The sequence below is a fragment of the Dipodomys spectabilis genome, unplaced genomic scaffold, assembly GCF_019054845.1.
Source record: "Dipodomys spectabilis isolate Male_0828 unplaced genomic scaffold, ASM1905484v1 ptg000150l, whole genome shotgun sequence".
Lineage (NCBI taxonomy): Eukaryota > Metazoa > Chordata > Mammalia > Rodentia > Heteromyidae > Dipodomys > Dipodomys spectabilis.
In genome coordinates, this window is record NW_024870827.1 from 1,827,897 (window position 1) to 1,843,792 (window position 15,896).

The window sequence follows — 15,896 nt, forward strand, 5'->3', positions numbered from 1 at the left end:
TAAGGAGTTAATACTTTTGAAGGAGTAGCAGATAAAGAAAGCCATAGAAGGGGTTTCTTCTGCCAGAGGACCGCTGTGGGAGAATGAGGTGTAGTTAAAATATAAGCTTCCCAAGGAGCTGAATAATCAATATAATTTACATGTTGGGAAGAGATAGCAGAATTTACTATTTTTAAAGCTTTAGCCGCTTCAATTGTTAATTCTCTGAGGGATGCAGGGTTAGGGTCTCCTTTTAACAAATCAAATAAAGGTTTTAATTCAGCTGTAGATAATTTAAGATAAGGGCAAAGCCAATTAATATCTCCCAGAAATTTCTGAAAACCATGTAAAGTAGGCAAATGAGAAGTTTTAAACTGTAATTTTTGACTAGTAAAATAATAAGGACCCAAAATATAACCAAGTTAAGTGAACGGAGGATGCTCTTGCACTTTATCATTGGCTACAATTAATCCAAAAGAGGTAAGGTCTAGTTTTAATTGTCCAAAAACTTGTCGTAGTACTGTAGGGTTTAAATGAGCTAACAATATATCATCCATATAATGAATAATATAAACGGAAGGAAATTTTTGGCGAGTAAAAGAAAGAGCCCGAGCTACAAACTTTGACACAAGGTGGGGCTATTTGCCATGCCTTGAGGCAATACTAACCAATGGTACCGTTTTATGGGTTCTTTAAAATTAGTAGAAGGGACACTAAATGCAAAACGTTTGCAATCTTGAGAGGCAAGGCGTATGGTATAAAAAGTCTTTTAAATCAATTATTATTTTGTATGTATTTTGTGGAATGGCCATTGAGGAGGGCAAAACTTGTTGTAACGGCCCCATAAGTTCCATAGTGACATTTACTCGCCAGAGATCTTGAAGAAGTCTCCATTTTCCAGATTTCTTTTTGATAACAAAAATAGGTGAATTCCATGGAGAAGTAGAGGGAGCTATATGGCCCAATTCCAGCTGTTCCTGCACCAGCTGCTGGGCAACAATAATCTTTTCATTTGATAGGGGCCACTGATCCACCCACACCGGAGTTTTTGATAACCATGTAATAGGATCGGCGTGAGGGGCAGGATGAGCAGCAGCCCCCGCTAAAAATATCCTAAACCTAGTCTATTTGGTCGGGGCTGTGGCTGAATGGGCTCTCGAATGCCTTGTTGACCAATCCCCAGTCCCCCTGAAGGTAACAGTCCTTGATCTAAGAGTTGTCGAGTGACTACATCATTTGGACTAAACAAATAAACTCCCATTTTTTCCATAATATCTCTCCCCCACAAATTAATGGGCAAATGATCCAGCACATAAGGCTGAAAAGTTCCAGAATGGCCCTCATCATCTTTCCAATTGAGAATAGCACTGCATTGCTGTGGATCTATAGCATGGCCAATTCCTTTTAAGGATGTGAGAGAGGCAATAAGGGGCCAGTGAGAAGGCCAATATTTTTTTGCTATTACAGATACATCTGCTCCAGTATCCAGCACACCTTGAAAAGGCTTTTCTTGAATATAAATTATAAGTTCAGGCCTTCCTTGTTTTATATTTTGAATCCAAATTACATCTGAGGCCCCAAAATATTTTGTGCCTCTAGGGACAGAAGTAACAGAATTTCCAACAGAGATTAAAGGAACTAGGACCAGCTGAGTGATTCTTTGCCCAGCAGAAATAGATATAACTCCAGTAGGCGCTGAGGCCATAATTTTTATTTCTCCAGTATAGTCTTGATATATCACTCCTGGGGTAATATGTAGGCCTCTCAATTCCAAGCTACTGCGGCCTAATAACAGACAAACAATTCCTTTTGGAATGGGGCCAACTATGCCCGTAGGCAGAGCTTGAACTCCCATCTCAGGAGTTAATACTGTGTAGGTGGAGGAACAGAGGTCCAATCCTGCACTTCCTGGGGTTGCTCTGAGGAGACTGGAAACCGTTTGTTGTTGCTGTTGGTTGCCAGCAGGTAGGCTTGAAGCCGTGAAAAGGACGGGGCTGCCCCGTTTTTTTGTTGAGGGGCCAGGGGCTGGCCCCTCTGCCAGTTTTCCAGAATCAGATGGCCAGCACTATCAAAAGCAGATTTACAATCCCTGGCCCAATGTCTTCCCTTATTACATCGGGGGCATCTCCTTAGTTAAGCTCCCTTTTTCTGATTAGGACATTGAGTTATTAGATGGCCCATTTAGCCGCAAGAAAAACAGCTGCCAGGAGATCCTGCAATTCGGGGACATCTTCCTCCATTTTTGCCTCCCTGGGGAGAGCGGAGGAATTCAGTTATGGTTTGTCCCTGAAGTGCAGCAGCCAGTGTGAGGCCCTGCATATAGGATGAGCCAATGTCAGCACAGAGCCGAATATAATCAGTTATTCCTCCTTTTTTTCTAAGTGGTCTAATGGCTGCTTGGCAAGCTGCATTAGCATTTTCATATGCCAATTTTACAAGAACCATACCGGCATCCCCATCTTGGATGAGACGGCTTGTTGCCTCTAGTAACCGAGAGACAAAGTCTTGATAAGGTTCATCTGGTCCTTGTCTAATTTTAGAAAGATCCTCAGTCTTATTAGAGTTAGGAAGTTTCTTCCAGGCACGCTTAGCAGTGGCATTAATCTGAGCATATGCGCCCACAGGGTAATTTAACTGGGTATGGATGTCATTATAAGCACCTTCCCCAGCAAGCTTTGCAAAAGTAGTAGGTATATTATTAGCCCTATTAACCTCTGCTGTGGCCTGACACTGTTCCACAAATTCAGACTTCCACAACAAGTAATCTCCTCCACTAAGATAAGCTCTGGCTAATTGTTTCCAATCATAAAGCATCAGTGGACAATGTTTCCAAAATTACCTGCGTAAATGGAGCTGTAGGTCCATATTGAGCGCAAGCGTTTTTCAAGTCTCTTATTTGTTTAAATTGAATAGGTTGGTGAGTTCTTTGTTGGTTTTGGTCCTCCAATACAGGAAATAAATGAAAACCAGAAATATCCTCCCCTCTTTGATCAGCCTGTGCTAATGAGAGCTGCAAGGCACTATGCCTGGGAGGGCAAATAGCCCCTGTCCCAAGAGGGAATTCATCATTAGGAGGACTAGATAACTTCAAAGGCCTGGGCCAACTAAGCTGTGCAGACCGAGTAGACTGCCCCTGGGGAATAACAGGCAGAGGGGGTGGCGGAAAGAAATCTGAGTCCCCTAGAGCTGTTAAAGAGGGCTCACAAACATTCACCCTTAAAGGGGGTCGTTGCATTGCTTCAATCTGTGACAATTTTTTTCATAAAAGAATTTAACATTTCCTCAAAATGGACTGTTTTATCCTCAATAGGCTCATCATATATTTTTTCCTCAGTATCTGAGTCATCTGACTTTTCCTCAGCATCCGAGCCATCTGAATTTTTCTCATTTTCTGACTCAATAGATTCAACTTTTATCAATGTATTTGATTTCTTTTGGGCAGCAGTATGTGCTCCTGGGGCAGGGCGAGACTCGTTACCCTGTCCAACTTTCCTAATCAACTGATTAAATTTTATTTGTTCATGTCTGGGGTCCAGAGAGTCTCGAACTAAATTCCAAAGTGTAAAAGCATCCACTGGGGTTTTTTCAGGGCCACTTGCATCATAATGCTCCTGAATCATTTTTCCTATTTTTTGCCAAGTTTCTAAACTAATGGTTCCTTCCTCCGGAAACCAGGGGAATACTTCCTCAATAAAGCGAAAGAAGCTCTCTAATTGACTCTGTCCAACTTTTACTCCTAGAGCTTGAATCATGCCCTTAAGAGCCTGCACATATAATGTGCGGCTGTTTCCTTGACCCATAATTTCTTACTCCCGACTATACTATCACCCACTCTTTTTCCGGACACGTACTCTTACCTTAGCGGGGTCCTCTGCCTTGATCCCAGGTTTTCAGGGTCCCTGTTCAGGCGCCACTTGCCGGAACCAGCTGGCAATGAAAGAGACTCCTGATTTAGGGGGCGAGGACGGAAAAATAAAGACATAAGACAAAGGATGGGGTCGGGAGGTCTGCAGCTCAAGACTGCAGCCCCGTTTATTTTTAACTCTCCTTATTTGTACTATTAGAAGTCAAGGGGTAGCCTAAGGTCACCATAGTGCAGAAAAGCAAGGAAAATTTTAATAAAAACAAGGGTGCAGAAAGAAACAAGACCAGGTCATCTGATAGAAAGTAAAACAAATTCTACAGACATAGCAAGGCAAACCCGGACACCTGGTGTTTTTCATGAAAGCCAGTTCCTTGTACGTGCCTTCAAGTGAGCACAAGGGTCAAGATGAGGTTGGAGCTTTACTGTCAGCTCCCAACAATTCTTCCATTCTCCTTTTTACAAAATTACGTGATTATAAAGCGTGATTTAGAAAGGAAGTGGCTTCACGTTCCACATAGAAGTAATGCTTTCTCTATATCACTCCCATAAATCTACATACTCAGCAAAAGTAGGTGCACTGAATCCTTTGGGAAGATTAATATTGACTTCATCATTCCTTTGGGGGAAAATTAAAGCCATATTTGCACTTTTTTGTTGATTGTGGGGATTGGACACTGATCCTGGGCACTGTCTCTCAGCATTTCAGCTCAACTTGAATGCTGTACCACTTTAGCTACAGCACCACTTCTGGGTTTCTGATGGCTAATTGAAGATAAGTGTTTCATGGACTTTCCTGACCAGGCTGGATTTGAACCACAATCCTCTGGTTTTAGCTAGGATTAGAGGCAAGAGCCACCAGCACCCGGCTCATATTTGCATTTATGTTCACTTAATGACACTATGTAGACAGAGAATGGAAATTTGAACCAAATGATGACATTGCAGCTTTTCAGAAAAATTGAGGTAGCAATAAATATCTCCTCCTTTTCCATTTTGTTACATTAATGACTCATGAGCTATGGGACCCTTACATTAGCATCCTGTGACATATGTATAGGTGTATTTAGTATTAGGAAATGTTCATAGAGAAATATAGAAAGACAGATTTTTAGAAAACAAAGGATATCAGGTATGAAAGAACAGCATAGAAGGAGACACATTTATCTAGCCTAAGAGATTTAGAATGCTAAAGCAATGAGGAATAAACCTAGTTGATAACTAGTTCTTCAATAACCAAAAATGGTTCACTAGAACTGTTTCTGCTATACCTTAGCTACTATCATTTTTTTGCTTCCATCTGGAGTTATTCCTTCTCTTCTATCATGACTGTTAATTAGCTTCTGCCTTTTTGGTGCTATGACTGGTCAAAATGATTTCCAAATCTCACTTAGACTACCCTTCTCATTGTGATTAGCAGTGACCCCTCTCAAAATCCTGGAATCTTTGAATTTCCAGAATTAATCTTCACCTGACATCTAAGCACATTCCTGGCATTAATTGCCCTGAGCTAATGAACAAAACTTTTTTTCAACACAGTATCCTAATATAGGTAACGTACATGAATTAGTGACTATTATCAAGTATCAATATGGAAGGAACAATTATATATTCCAAGTTTGGATTCTTTATCTTGCATTTACTAACTAAATGTTCATTGTTGTTGTTGCTGCTGTTGTTGTTTTGGCAGTCCTGGGGCTGAAACTCAGCGCTTGGGAATTATTCCTCAGCTTTTTTTTTTTTTTTTTGCTCAATTCCTACCACTTGAGGCACAGGACCAATTCCAGTGTTTCTTTTTCTGTTTATGTGTTACTGAGGAATTGAACCCAGGGTTTCATGCATGCTAGGCAATCACTTTACCATGAAGCCACATTCCCAGAACCCTAAATGACTCTCTTAAGATGACATTAAATTTTCATTCCATAGCTATGTATCATAATTTTAACAAGAAATTTTTGCTAGAAAAGGTCATTGATCACAGTACTGAATCCAGTACGGCTAGATAGACAATGAATAACTGTCACGGTTCACGGTCTAGCCAGGGCACAGAGGGACTTACCTCATGGAGCTGATACAACAGACTGAGCGAGACAGCTCCTGACCCACAGCCCACCTCCAGAATGAGAGGGCCACCTTGGTTCCAACTACATTGGGGATGCTGGGCCAACTCTTCCAGCACCCATTCAATCAGTTCCTGAGAGAGAGAAAAAAAAATAAAGAAGGTCAAAATTACACTTAAGCCAGGTACCTGTTGCTCAGGCCTGTAATCCTAAGTACAATGGAGGCAGAGATATGAGGATTGTGGTTTATAGCCAGCCCGGGCAGGAACACCTGTGAGATTCTTATTTCCAAAGAACCACCAGAAAACTGGAAGTGGCCCTGTGACTCAAGTGATAGAGTGCTAGCTTTGAGCTGAGGAGCTCAGGGAGCTGGCCCAGGCCCAGAGTTCAAGCCCCACGACTGAAAAGAAGTGGACTTCCCACCACAAGAAGTAGACTGAATAACACCTATTGTCCTAGGGAGCATGGCAGAGAAGTCAGGCTGAGCTTCCTGTCAGCTGGGAGTCATAAGTAGGTCACCCAGCTTCTCTGTGCCTCAGTTTCCCCAGCTTCAAATCTGAACAAAGTGAAGGATCCTGTTCCTCATGGGGATTGGGTATTAAAGAAAGAGAGTCGTGTTTTGTTTCATAATCCCATACCTGTCACAACATTAATAACACACACCATCTGAGATCTTTCCGGGTATTTTCTGTCAAATACTCACAGAACTGCCAAGAACCGTATCTAACAGCCCCTAACTCTGTGCCTGGCCCTGCTCTAGAGATCCCTCTGTATTAATAAATTGTTTTCTCAAAACTGTCCCATGAGGAGATTGAAGTCCAATGGTTGAGGCCCAACCCAGAGCTTCACCTGTGGTCAAAAATGGGCTGCTGTGGACTGAGTTTGTGACAGTCCATCTAAACCACTGACTGAGCGTGGCTCTACATGTCTACCATCCCAACTACAGAGGACTGAACCTGGTGGCTCATGTCTGTCACAGATAGGAGGACTGTGATCCACCCCAACCTGAGCATATATTAAGTCTCAGAAATGCCCAAGACAGAAAAGCTGGTAGAAGACCTGACTGGCAAGCCTAAGGCCTTGAGGTCAAACCCTAATATACCAAAAAGAACCAGAGTCCCAGTGCCAGAGGCTCATGCCGATAATCCTAGGTACTCAGGAGGGTGAGATCTGAAGATCACAGCTCAAGATTTAAAATAGGGTTGGCCTCACCCATCAGAGATCATGATTGGAAGACACAGAGTCTGACCTATGCTGTTGCACTCCATACTAGCAGGACTCATATCTTTACTAAATGTTGGCCATGCTCTCTGTCCTCCGGGGAAGCCATCCCCTGCAGGCTGCACTTCTAGGTCCTCCCAAGTTCCCACTGCCACCAACCAGGCCCAATGGAGTACACAGTTCCAGGACACACAGATCCCTTGTTCTTGTAATTTAATAGTGCTGTGTCCTGTTCAAGTGTCTCACCTTTCCAGGCTCCTAGACCTCAGCTATGAAGCCCATGCATGCCCAAAAGATAGCAGGTAGAAGTTACCAAAGCATTCAGCCTCCTTGTTACCACTCACTGCTACACACACAAACACACACACACACACACACACACACACACACACACACATCCAGACTGGTGACAGAAGACTCATCCATGCAACACCTGCAATTTGCCAAGTGATTACTCACCTGAGCACAGTCAGGCTGTACAAGGAGAAAGATGATCTCTCTCTCTGTCTCTCTGTCTTCAGGTGAAAGGATGACCGAGCACAGAAGACAAGGGTTCACACAGAAAGGGGGGGCCTATCTTCTGCATCCAATGCCTCCAATCCCCAGAAAAAGGGAAAAGACCCCAGAAGGCAGGTGTGGACATGCTGCTCCCCACCAGGTTCCCACCAGGGAAAGGAAGGGTGCAGATGTGCGGCTGTGTGGCTCCCACTGCTCCAGGTCAGGGGCTCTGTGGTGTCCACTAATCACCCAACCCTGCATCTCCCCATTTCCTGAGACACTAGACGCTGGAGATGGGGATGGGATCCTAGGGTTAATACCCACCCCCACTCCTGGGGCAAATTTATGGCAAGGCGTGGGCCAGACTGTGGGGCACAGAGGAGGCGCTGGTCCTGGTTGGGAGGGGGGGTGATATGGGGTTGCAGGGAGCGGGCCTGTGTGGCCGCCACTCACATGTGCTGCTGGCAAAATCTGTTGGCAGCTGCTCCAGGTGGGGAGAACAGCAATGGCAGTGGAATGGCGGACATCAGGTCCAGAGCAGAGGACAAGGGGGCCAGGACCAGGTCAGGGCCACAAGCTGGCTAGAGGTACACCATTGCACCATTGCCTGACGAATCCAAGAGGCAAAATGGGTTTGAGCCAGCAGCACCAGGTTTGAAATGCTGTGCCACAGAGAAGGGGGGGAGAGGTCCGGAGCGCAGGCGGGCACATGGTGGCTGAGCAAGGCCTCTCCTCCTAGGCCTCGAGTCTCCTGCTCATCACTCAGCTACCTCTACCTTCCTCAACTGCTGGTAGTGGTGTCAACCAACAGATGGAATCCCAGTGCTACTGGGCAGTATGGAATGTGGGCATGGCCACCATTCTTGTATCCCATTGGTCAGAAAGAACCATGAAAGAATGGGAGTGTGGCTGGAATCCTGTGATGCAGGCAGAATGGGCGGAGTCAAGATGATGGCAGCCCCTTTCCCAGGGAACTCTGTCCAATCCAGTTGGAGACAAGAAGGTTACCTGCTTTAGCCGGATGGCTGCACAGATTGGTGTGTATGTCTGTTTGTTCCCAGTCCCAGACCTTGAACTCAGGATCTGGGCACAGTCTGTGAGCTGATTTTGATCAAGGCTAGTCCTCTACCAATGGAGCCACATGGCTTTACTTCTGGTTTTGTTGGCACAAATTGGACAGGAGTCTCAAGGACTTTCCTGCATGGGTGACTTTGACCATGATCCTCCTATCACAGCCTTGTAATATCAAGGAGGACTGCTGAGAGTCACTGGTGCCTGCCTAATCATTGGTCTTACTGATGTTCTTGGACAGACCTGTGAATTCCCTATCGTCAGGTTTAAGTGGTAGGAGCTGGAGCCCACAGTTAGAATCCTGTTCCTGCCACCTCCAAATGGCAGGAGATCTTAAGAAACTCATTCCTATTTATGATTACCAATGGAATGTGATGTATGTCATGATTAAATGGGCAGTTCTTGAATGATTCAAGGTTAAAATTATACACAATTATATTATAGGACACTGGTAGATAATAATTAATACTTTATGAAGCATTTAAGCAATCACATTCATTAAATAGAGGCCAAATGAAGTCCCTAAGAATTGAGCATCACATAGCATGGAGATGCCATTTTTTCTGCCAAGACTGGGATTTGAACTCATGGTCTGGGTAACACTGTTGTTGCACTGTGTGGGAAGGGGAAGCTTGCCTCCTTGAATTCAAGAAATTTAGGTCTGTTCCTTAGGCCTGAAATCAATGCCCACCACCAGAAAACATCCTATTTGTGTGAATTTTAAATATATGATTTATATTTATATACATATGTGGCATTCAGTGTAGTTATTCATTTTATTTTTTGTTTCATTCATGTGTTAACTGTTCATTTTATTGACAATTATGACACATAGAACAGTGCTTACATTGATTACATAGGATATAGGTTTGTATATATATTGCACTTCATACCTGACACCCAGGACTTTCACAGAAAAGGAAAACATGTGTCACCATCAGCTTCTTACTCCACGATTCATTTTTTAGGAATGCTGGCATCTGAATCACAGCCTGCAAGGCCCAATTCATGAATGGGTGAGTGTCATTCTGCCATCATATGGCAAATTGTGCTGACAGGCAGTTCCCAGTACCTGAGTTCGAGTCCCTGCGGTTGACAAAATAAGAACAGACTGACATGCAGATGGTAGTACGCTAATAAATAAATATCTTTATAGTGTGCCAGAGATGTCTATACATTATTTAGTTATATAGACTACATTCCTACTAATTCTTGGGTATTTATTATGCCTCCATGTAATTATTGTCATTGTTTTCATTCTTAACGAACTATTAATTAAATCAATCAATATCTTGAAATTATTGCATTCCTGTAAATAATAATATTCTTTTAATGCTTATAAATATTAAATAAAATCAGTCTCCTGAAATGATGGGTCTAATTTTATAAGTGTATCATTCACGATCAACTAATTCAACTGTGACATTGATAACATTACCTTGTTATTCCACGCATGGGAACGAGTCTCTTAGTATCTCCTGCCATTGATTGGTGTCAGGAAAAGGATTCGAAATCAGGGCCTACATTGCCACGTGGGCCTATGGCTTCCCCAATAGTCTGCCAAACTTCAGGAATGCAAGGTGAAGTACCCTTTGCAACAGTGTCATTCAGACCCAAGAGGGTCACCGTGCAAAGGAAGAAAACATAAAAAGGCCATCTCACCGCTTTTTTCTGAATATTTTTGCCACACAAGGCCTGGGGGTCCAGGATCCCAGGATCTGCTGTAGGTCCAGTGGCTGCACCCCAGCATAGGATGATCGAAGCTGAGGCAGAGTTGCCACAACCTGAGTTCAAGCCCCCTGCTGAGCAAAAATAAAAAAAAAAATTAGCTCCCTGGCTTGCAATTCACCCCATTTATTCTGCCAGGCTTTGGATTTGAACTCAGGGTCTGGGTAAATCTGAAGCACTGTGAAAGAAGGGGAAGCTCACTGTACTTGAAGATAAGAAAATCAGGCCTGTACTCTAAGCCAAAATTCAAGCTCCAGCCTTGAAAAACATACTATTCATATACAATGTAAAGACAGGATTTGTACTTACCTATGGATTCTCAGTCCATACACGTTTGGTGTGGTTGTTCCTTGTATTTTTGTTTTATTCATTTATTTACCATTGATTTTACAGTGATGACACCCATTGCCTTTATTACATTGATGACATCCTATTCCAAGGCATCTAAATTTGTAGATGTGTTCTTCATCATGCCTGACACCCAGGACTCTCAGAGAAAAGGAAAAAAAGGTATCATACTTGGCTTCTTACTCCATGATCCAATTATTGATAGTGCTAGGATCTGAACTCAGGGCCTAGCATGACCAATTGGCAAATAGTTCAAGGTGAACACTCCAGCCTGTGAGCAACAAAGGAGTTAGGCCATTCCCAGTATTTGACATTGATCCCCAGGGTGTGCCACGATAGTCATAAATTCATAATTTAAACATAGGATCTATATTTACATATATGTGTGGACAGCATCTTGCATTTGGTGTACTTCTTCTTATTGTCTGTCTTATGGAAGTATTGTGTATTTTACTGAGTAAGGTGACAGATATAACAATGCTTACATGGATGACAACCTATTGCCAAGGCTATAGGGTTTCCTGTGCATTCTCCATCCTAGCTGAGACCCAGGACTTTCACAGGACAGGGAAATAGGTGAATCGATGGGCTTCTCACATAAGGATTCTTCTTTTGGCAGTGTTGGGATTTGAAGTCAGAGCCTACAAGACCCAATTGGAGAAAGGGTCAAGGGTCACCAGCCTGTGAGCAATGAAGGAGATAGGCCGTTCCCAGGACCTGACATCGAGTACCAGGGAGGGCCAAATAGTAATAAATTCATAATTTAAACATAGGATCTATATTTACATACATGTGTGGACAGCATCTTGCATTCGGTACACTTCTCCTTATTTTGTGTCTAATTCATGGAGTTATTGTGTATTTTACTGAGTATGGTGACAGGTATAACTGTGCTAACATGGATGACAACCTGTTCTAATGGTTATAGGGTTGCCTATGCATTCTACATCCTAGTTGAGGCCCGGGACTTTCACAGGAGAGGAAAACATGTACAACGACTGGCTTCTGACAACAGAATGAAATTTTATCAGTGCTGGGATTTGAACTGAAGTTTGAGTATCTCTGTTCACTTTGGGGGAAGGGGAAGCTCACTATCCTTGAAGACTAGAATGTCAGGCCTGGTCCAGGGCGTGATTTGAAGCCCCAGCACTGGACAAAATAACAAGCCCACCTTTTTTAAACATAGGATCACTCTTTACCTACAGGAGTGGTATGCATCTTGCATTCAGTGTAGTTATTCTTTTTATTTTGTGTCTTATTCATGGATGTATTGTGTATTTTATTGAGTATGGTGATAGACATAACTGTGTTGACATGGATGACAACCTATTCCCATGGTTATAGAGTTGTCTATATAGAATTCTCCATCCTCACTGAGACCCATGACTTCATGAGACAGGAAAAAAAGTGGATCGTTTGGCTTCTCACATCAAGGTGAGTCTTTTGGCAGTGCTGGGATTTGAACTCAAGGCCCAGCAAGCCCAATTGGTGAATGGGTCATGGTGAACACACCAGCCACTAAGGAGGTGGGCCTTTCCCAGGAACAGAGATCGAGCCCCAGGGAGGCCACAATAGTCCTGAATGGATCATTTAAACATGGGATATATATTCACATCTGTGTGTGGACTGCATTGTGCATTTTGTGTAATTATTCTATTTTGTATGCTATTCATGGATGTACTGTGTATTTTCTTGAGTATATGATGACAAGTATAACTGATCTGACATGGATAACAACCTATTCCCATGCCACAGCGTGGCCCATGCATTCTCCATCCTAGCTGAGACTCAGGACTTGCACAGGAAAGGAAAACAGGTGCAACAATTGACATTAGGGTGAATTTTGGCACTGCTGGAATCTGAACACGGGACCTAGCAGACCCAAGTGACAAATGGGTCCATGTGAGCACACCAGCCTGTGAGCCACTGATGAGCAAGGCCTTTCCCAGGACCTGAGATGGAGCCCTTAGGTAGGAGGTGCTCGGGGACGGCACACAGCAGTCATCCATTCATAAGTTGAAGGTAGTTCTTACACCCAGGACTCTAAGAGAAAAGGAAAACAGGTGTCACACTGGGCTCCTTACTCCACGATCCAATTGTTGGCAGTGCTGGGACCTGAACTCAAGGCCTAGCAGATCCAATTCATGAATGGGTATGTCAGCATGGCAACTTCTAGCCCAGGAAGCTGCCAGGCAGTTCCCAGACCCTGAGATTGAGCCACAAGGGTGGACAAAATAGCCATACATGGATAGGCAGGTGGTAGTATACCAATATATATATATATATATATATATATATATATATATATATATATATATATATATTTGTATAGAGTGCCAGAGAAATCTACCTATCAACTACATTCCTACCAACTCTTAGGTAGTTACTATGCCACCATTGAAGGAATGTGATTCTTTTCATGCTTAATAAACTATTCATTAAGTTCAATCAGAGTCCTAGGATCATTGCATCTAATTTTAGACTACACTGATGCACGCAGAAACTTCTTATTCAATCATTAGTTTTCTCACATTCCATTGGTATTTCGATGCACAGGAATGAGTCTCTTGGGAATTCCCCCCATTGGTAGCTGTCAAGACCAAGACTCGAACTCAGGGCCTACATTGCTGCATGGGCCTATGGCTTCCCCGATATCCCGCTAGCCTTCAACAATGCAAGGTGAAGAACCCTTTGTAGGCATGTCATTAAGACCCAGGATAGTCACGGTGGAAAGGAACAAAATGTAAAAAATCCATTCCGCTGCTTTCTCTCTCTCTCTCTCTCTCTCTCTCTCTCTCTCTCTCTCTGTGTGTGTGTGTGTGTGTGTGTGTGTGTTTTCCTGCAAGACTTCAGGGCCTAGGATCCCAGGATCAGCTATAGGCCAATGGCAGCCCGCCAACCTAAGATGATTGAAGCTGAAGCAGAGTTACCACAAACTTAGTTCAAATTCTTTCCTTGGTAGTAGTAGAAATAATAATAATAATAATAAAGCACCTTGGCTCAGAACTTGAACCATTTTTCTGCCACAGCTGGGATTCTAACTCAAGTCTGGGTAAATCTATAGCACTGTGGGGGAAAGGGAAGCTCACCATCCTTGAAGACAGCAATATCACCCCAGGTTGCAGGGTCTGTTTTGAAGCCCCAGCAATGGCAAAAATAATATACCCACCTATTTTACACATAGGATCTGTATTTACATACATGTGTGGAATGCATCATGTGTTCAGTGTAGTTACTCTTTTTATTGTGTTTAGTCTTAGTCATGGATGCATTTTGTGTTTTATTGAGTATGATGACAGACATAACTGTGCCGACACAGATGACAACCTATTCCTATGGCTATAGACTTGCCGATATAGAATTCTCCATCCTCTCTGAGACCCAGAACTTTCACAGGACAGGAAAACACGTGGATCGACGGCCTTCCCACATCAGATTTCTTCTTTTGGCAGTATTGGGTTTTGAACTCAGAGCTTAGCAGTCCCAACTGGCAAAAGGGTCTAGGTGAGGATACTGGCCTGTGAGCAACGAAGGAGATAGGTCGTACCTGGGACCTGAGATCAAGCCCCGGTGGCAAAATATTCATCCATTCATAAGCTGAAGCTAGTATGCTAATAAATACCTATTTGGATAGAGTAGAAGATGTGGCGGGCTGTGTTGGAATCCTATCTAACATGTGAGTACTGATTCTTGGATCTTTCCCATTGTCTCCAGTTCCTGAATGTGATTCTTATTGTCACAGTTCATGAACTCTTAATTAAAAATAATCATTGTGCCATACGTCTTGCCTAGCATTTCCTATGAGAATCATGCATGAAGTAAACTCTTCCCTAGGCCTGAATTCAACACCTCATAAATTTATAGACACGTTAAATATATAATTTATACTTACATGTATATATTCAGTCTATATTGTGTTTGTTGGAGTGATTCAATATGTTTTATTATTGATTTCTTTATTTAGCATTTATTTTACGAACTGTAAGTGCACCTAAAATATTTATTACATTTATTCTCACTTATTCCATAGCATGTAACTTTGCAGACATATTATGAACTTGCATAGAAAAAGAAAACAGGTGTCACACTTGAAATCTTACACCAGGAAGAAATTTTTTTGCAATGATGGGTGAGTGTCAGCACCGCAGCCTCTTGCCCATTCAGCTGCCAAGTGGATCCCAGAACCTGGGATCAAGTCCCAGGTTTGGACAAAATAGCAGTAACTTTCTATGATGATGGTGGTATATAAATAAATATAGATTTACGTATTTCGGTACTGCCAGAGGTGTTTATCTAGTATTCAACGACATATACTATGTTCCTACCGATTCTCATGTATTTAGTGAGGATTCCATTTAATCAATAGTATTCTTTTTTTCTTTTTCCTTTGGGACTAGTCGTGGGGCCTGAACTCTGGGCCTGGATGCTGTCCCTCAGCTCTTCAGCTCAAGGCTAGCACTCTCCCACTTGAGCCACAGTGCCACTTCTGGCTTTTTTCTTTTTGCTTATGTGGTGCTGAGGAATTGAACCCAGGGCAATAGGCATGCAAGGCAAGCACTCTACCACTGAGCCACGTTCCCAACCCCCAATAGCCTTCTTTTAATTCATAATAAACCAATGAATTAAAATCAATCCGAGTCCTGGATTATTGGGTCTAATTTTAAGCTCATTGACGGACTACTCATCCAACCATGGCATTGATCACATTCCTCTGGTGTTCCTATGGACAGGCAATAGTTTCTTTGGCAATCAAGCCCCTTTTCAGTGATATGATCGGCATTCGAACTCAGGGCCTAGTGTCCAGGTTGGTCTATGGCTTTGCTGACAGCCCACCAGCCTTCAGCAATGCCAGGTGACCAACAGGTTGCAGCCATGTCATTCAGACCCAAGATGGTCACCGTGTAAGGGAGAAAAACAAAAACTGCTGACCTGTGGCTTGCGGCTTTTTTGGGTGGTGTTTTCATTTTGTTTTCCTGTCAGCCCCTGATCCTAGGACCCAGGATGGCTGTGGGTCCAGAGGCTGCACCATCCCAGCCTAGGGTGCTGGAAACTGAGGCAGAGTTGCCACCACCTGAGTTCAAGCCCCGTGCTTAGCAATTAATTAATTAATTAATTAACAATACTACTGA

The 15,896-nt window shown here is 43.1% G+C and overlaps 1 protein-coding gene across 1 annotated transcript; it reads right to left on the reverse strand.

The window, feature by feature from the left end:
• Positions 1-2,160: 2,160 nt before the first annotated feature.
• On the reverse strand, positions 2,161-3,214 carry LOC122118413 (endogenous retrovirus group K member 5 Gag polyprotein-like). The gene is given in 2 exon segments (XM_042692368.1): positions 2,161-2,785; positions 2,787-3,214. Coding segments are annotated over 2 exon segments (1,053 nt in total).
• Positions 3,215-15,896: the final 12,682 nt, after the last annotated feature.